The sequence below is a fragment of the Coregonus lavaretus genome (assembly GCF_964263955.1).
Source record: "Coregonus lavaretus genome assembly, contig: HAP1_SCAFFOLD_47, whole genome shotgun sequence".
NCBI lineage: Eukaryota > Metazoa > Chordata > Actinopteri > Salmoniformes > Salmonidae > Coregonus > Coregonus lavaretus.
Window position 1 is genome coordinate 999,321 of NW_028161510.1, and position 6,000 is coordinate 1,005,320.

General features: G+C 38.2%; 1 protein-coding gene across 1 annotated transcript in view; it reads left to right on the top strand.

Annotated features, from left to right (window-relative positions):
- Positions 1 to 5,548, top strand: part of LOC311120474 (uncharacterized protein) — a 35,606-nt gene extending 30,058 nt beyond the window's left edge. The window contains exon 4 of the mRNA XM_084195058.1: positions 3,968 to 5,548. Within this exon, the coding sequence (XP_084051184.1) occupies positions 3,968 to 4,554 (587 nt within the window). The 3' untranslated portion in view covers positions 4,555 to 5,548. The remainder of the gene's footprint in view (positions 1 to 3,967) is intronic.
- The last annotated feature ends 452 nt before the right edge of the window (positions 5,549 to 6,000 follow it).

Genomic DNA, 6,000 nt, shown 5'->3' on the forward strand with positions numbered 1-6,000 from the left:
ACATTTTTACTGGTTGTCATTAGCGACCGTTAGAATCTATGTTCCTTTCTTCTTCTTCCTTTTTTTGTGGGAATAAAACAGGATATAATGAGGACTACATGTAATATGTCTCTCTGCTGATAGGGATTTACAGTTGAAGTCGGAAGTTTACATACACCTTAGCCAAATACATTTAAACTCAGTTTTTCACAATTCCTGACATTTTAATCCTAGTAAAAATTCCCTGTTTTAGGTCAGTTAGGATCAACACTTTATTTTAAGAATGTGAAATGTCAGAATAATAGTAGAGAGAATTATTTATTTCAGCTTTTATTTCTTTCATCACATTCCCAGTGCGTCAGAAGTTTACATACACTCAATTAGTATTTGGTAGCATTGCCTTTAAATTGTTTAACTTGGGTCAAACGTTTCGGGTAGCCTTCCACAAGCTTCCCACAATAAGTTGGGTGAATTTTGGCCCATTCCTCCTGACAGAGCTGGTGTAACTGAGTCAGGTTTGTAGGCCTCCTTGCTCGCACATGCTTTTTCAGTTCTGCCCACAAATGTTCTATAGGTTTGAGGTCAGGGCTTTGTGATGGCCACTCCAATACCTTGACTTTGTTGTCCTTAAGCCATTTTGCCACAACTTTGGAAGTATCCTTTGGGTCATTGTCCATATGGAAGACCCATTTGCGACCAAGCTTTAATCCTGACTGATGTCTTGAGATGTTGCTTCAATATATCCACATAATTGTCCTTCCTCATGATGCCATCTATTTTGTGAAGTGCACCAGTCCCTCCTACAGCAAAGCACCCCCACAGCATGATGCTGCCACCCCAGTGCTTCACGGTTGGGATGGTGTTTTTCGGCTTGCAAGCGTCCCCCTTTTTCCTCCAAACATAACGATGGTCATTATGGCCAAACGGTTCTATTTTTGTTTCATCAGACCAGAGGACATTTCTCTAAAAAGTATGATCTTAGTCCCCATGTGCAGTTGCAAACCGTAGTCTGGCTTTTTTATGGTGGTTTTGGAGCAGTGGCTTCTTCCTTGCTGAGCGGCCTTTCAGGTTATGTCGATATAGGACTCGTTTTACTGTGGATATAGATACTTTTGAACCTGTTTCCTCCAAAGGTCCTTTGCTGTTGTTCTGGGATTGATTTGCACTTTTCGCACCAAAGTACATTAATCTCTAGGAGACAGAACGCGTTTCCTTCCTGAGCGGTATGACGACTGCGTGGTCCCATGGTGTTTATACTTGCGTACAGATGAACGTGGTACCTTCAGGCATTTGGAAATTGCTCCCAAGGATAAACCAGACTTGTGGATGTCTACAGTTTTTTTTCTGAGGTCTTGGCTGATTTCTTTTGATTTTCCCATGATGTCAAGCAAATAGGCACTGAGTTTAAAGGTAGGCCTTGAAATACATCCACAGGTACACCTCCAATTGACTCAATATATGTCAATTAGCCTATCAGAAGCTTCTAAAGCCATTACATCATTTTCTGGAATTTCCAAGCTGTTTAAAGGCACAGTCAACTTAGTGTATGTAAACTTCTGACCCACTGGAATTGTGATACAGTGAATTATAAGTGAAATAATCTGTCTGTAAACAATTGTTTGAAAAATGTCTTGTCATGTACAAAGTAGATGTTCTAACCGACTTGCCAAAACTATAGTTTGTTAACAAGAAATGTGTAAAGTGGTTGAAAAAACGAGTTTTAATGACTCCAACCTAAGTATATGTAAACTTCCGACTTCAACTGTACACGAAGGAGGCTTAATCAAGCTAGCTGTCTTGATTGCTTTCTGGTTTCATTCTTGCTGGCAATCAAAAGTAAAAAGAAAAGTATTAATAGGAGACCGAATGCGGTCTGACCACGATCTAATTAGCCTCGATATAACCCTTACAGAATTTCCACGTGGACGGGGATATTGGAAATTTAATCAAAGCCTATTGGATGACAATTTGTTCTTAACTATGACAAAATAATTCATCATTGCATTTTTTTCTGCACAACATAGGTACAGCCGATCTCCTTGTTGTATGGGGCACTTTTAAATGTACATTTAGAGGCCATTCAATACAATACTCATCATTAAAACAAAAGCAGTTTAGGTCAAAAGAGATTAGACTCGTAAAGGATATAGAGGAAATAACAGCGCAGTTAGATGTCATGGAAACTGGACTATAGAGGTACAAAATAGGTTAGAGTAAAAACAAAACGATTTGGAGGTACTTGTTCAAGAACAATCAAGTGTAATGTTTTACAAAAATAAAGCAAGTTGGATGGAAAATGGGGAAAAATGCACAAAATGTTTTTTGAATCTTCAACATAGAAATGCTACCAAAAATAATTTACAGAAACTCGTTTCAAATGATGGATTCATCCTTGATTCACCTAATTATATTTTGAAAGAGGAAACAAAATATTTTAAGCATATGTTTTCTTTAACTGTAAGGATTTATTTCCTAATAATAACGTAAAATTAACAAATTTACAGAAAGACCTGGGTGAAGGCCAACTTACAGAAAATGAACTTTTTGAGGCAATTAAATCTTTTCAGTCTGGGAAAACCCCAGGGCTTGATGGTATACCAGTAGGGGTATATCAGACCTTTTTTTATGTAGTCAAAGATCCACTATTAGCATATTTTAATTACTCCTATAAAAATGGTAGACTCTCAGGTACTCAACAAGAAGGTCTGATTTCATTACTACTAAAACAGGACCCAGGTGGTAAGTATAAAGATCCAGTCCATAAAAATAACTGGAGGCCTCTTACACTTCAAGGTTGTGATGCGAATATCCTGGCGAAATGCATACCACATAGAATAAAAAAGGTTTTACCATATATTAGAGATAATATACGACAATTACTTGAAACAATTGAACATTATGAAACATCTTAGATACCACGCCTGGTTTTCATAGCAGATTTTGAAAAGGCGTTTGATAAAGTACGACTAGAATTTATATACTTTCATTTCGGTGAATCTCTTATACAATGGGTTAAAGTTATGTACAGCAACCCCAGATGTCAAATAGTAAATAATAGTTACTTCTCAGAAAGTTTTGAGGAGTAAAACAAGGCTGTCCGTTGTCTCCATATCTATTTATTATGGCCATTTGAAATGCTAGCTATTTAAATTAGATCCAACAAGAACATCAAGGGTGGTATTGGCTATCTTGTTGCTATGGTGACTTTGGAGGGACAAACAACAGTAACTGCCAGGGTATGATTAAGCAATAAGGCACGAGGGGGTGTGGTATATGGAAAATATACCACGGCTAAGGGCTGTTCTTAAGCACGACGCAACGCAGAGTGCCTGGATACAGCCCTTAGCCGTGGTATATTTTCCATATACCCCAAACCCCCGAGGTGCCTTATTGCTTAATCATACCCTGGCAGTTACTGTTGTTTGTCCCTCAAGTCAACATAGCAACAAGATAGCCAATACCACGGCTGTCAGCCAATCAGCATTCAGGGCTCGAACCACCCAGTTTATAATATGCAACATAACACTCCCACATTGAAACCACACCTCCAACCACACACAAATAAAATATATATGATGAGCACCAGAAAAACACATGGAATCTGTGTGTTCAGTCACCAACAAAATGTAAAAACGGATCAAATGTATTGTATTAAATTAGACTTTTCAGACTTACTTTTCTAGACTAGACTTGGTTTCCAGCTTGTCTTTGTCCTAGTGATAAACTTGGCCTCAGATTATTGAGAGATCTGATTTGGATTCAACCTCACAGGAAGACAGTTTTATCATGTGGAGGTTTAATTCAGGGTCGTATTCATTAGTGAACACCGTAGCAAAATGTTTTGCAATGGCAAGCAAAAACAAGCGTTTCTTATTGGACAAGTTTCGCTAGTCGTGCCTCCCCATTTCGGCCCGTTTGCTTGCGTTTAGTTTCTAGTGAATATGACCCTGATCTCTCGGTTAAATTAAACACGGTTTGTCTTTGGCAGGAGAGAGACCAGACTCAGAGGAACCAGAGACGTCTGAACCAGCAAGACGACACCACTGCTCCCAATGTGGAAAGAGTTTTACCCAATTACGGACACTGAAGGTGCATGAAAGAATACACACTGGAGAGAAGCCCTACCAATGCTCCCAGTGTGGAAAGAGATGTTCACAGTTAAGTTCCCTGAAATCACATGAGATAATACACACAAGAGATAAGCCTCACAAATGCCCTCAATGTGGTAATACTTTTAAGCGGTTAAGTAACCTGAAAGATCATGAAAGAATACACACAGGGGAAAGGCCTTACCACTGTAAATGCCCTCAATGTGGTAATACTTTTAAGCGGTTAAGGAACCTGAAGGAACATGAAAGAGTACACACAGGGGAAAAGCCTTACCACTGTTTACATTGTGAAAAGAATTTCAGCTATTTAAGGCAACTGAAAGAGCATGAGAGAACGCACACTGGAGAGAAGCCCTACCAATGTTCCCAGTGTGGAGCGCGTTTTAACCGCTTAAGTAACCTGAAATCACATGAGTGGACACACAGGAGAAAAGCCACATCACTGCTCTGTGTGGAAAGAGTTTAACCTCATCAGGCTTCCTGAAGGGTCATGAGCAAAGACACACAGGGGAAAAGCCTTTCCACTGCTCCCAGTGTGGAATGAAATTACCTGGTTAAGGCAACTGAAATCACATGAAAGAATCCACACGAGAGAAACGTTATGAATGCTCCCAGTGTAGAAATATATTTACTTAGTTTAGGCACCTGAAAAACCATGAGGTAACACACACAGGGGAGAAGCCTCACCCATGCTCCCAGTGTGGGCGCGAAATGTCACATGCTTACATTTCATGAGGTAACACACACATTGCTTCAACAGTTGTCTCATATTTTTTACTGAAAATTGGTGCTTTGTGGTTTTGTTTATGCCATTATTGCCATATGAAATCAAATTGGAGAACGCCTACTCAGAAATACATTTGTATGTTTGTTTTTTTAAATCCCAAGACATTAATTGAATATGGAGTATGTCAGTTTTTATGTCGATTCAGTTATAGTATAGTATATGTTGTTAATCGAGTGCTATATGTTGTTAATCGAGTGCTATGTGTTGTTAATCGAGTGCTATGTGTTGTTAATCGAGTACTATATGTTGTTAATCGAGTGCTATATATTGTTAATCTAGTGATATATGTTGTTAATCGAGTGCTATATATTGTTAATCTAGTGCTATATATTGTTAATCTAGTGCTATATGTTGTTAATCGAGCATTATATGTTGTTAATCTAGTGCTATATGTTGTTAATCGAGTGCTATATATTGTTAATCGAGTGCTATGTGTTGTTAATCGAGTACTATATGTTGTTAATCGAGTGCTATATATTGTTAATCTAGTGATATATGTTGTTAATCGAGTGCTATATATTGTTAATCTAGTGCTATATATTGTTAATCTAGTGCTATATGTTGTTAATCGAGCATTATATGTTGTTAATCTAGTGCTATATGTTGTTAATCGAGTGCTATATGTTGTTAATCGAGCGCTATATGTTGTTAAGCATTAAAAGTTGTTAAGCATATGCTCTATTTTTTACATGTGCGATGGATATGTATATTAGAGAATGTGGCTTTAAAGCCCCCACGCAGTCTTTGTGTTTCTTTTTTAATATAACTCCAAAATGTATTTGTAATAATGTATTTTCCTGAGAGAGACAAAGAACTTTGGGAGTTGTAGGGAGAGCTCAGGCCTTCATTCCCTCTTCTATCCCCCTTCTTAGTTTCCAGATGAGGTTTGGGGTTGGACAAGGGACAAGGGTGGGGGGCATTGTAGTTCAGTTTCTTGTCATCCTCAGCTTGACTTAATTAAAACAAACTTTATTTGGTTTAAAAAGATGTACAGAAGATAATAAAAAAATAAAGAGGGGGTAGGGTTGGGTACAGAATATGAACCCAGTTTAGTTATAGGGTTGGGTGCAGGATATGAACCCGGTTTAGAGGTATGGTTGGGTACAAGATATGAACCCAGTTTAG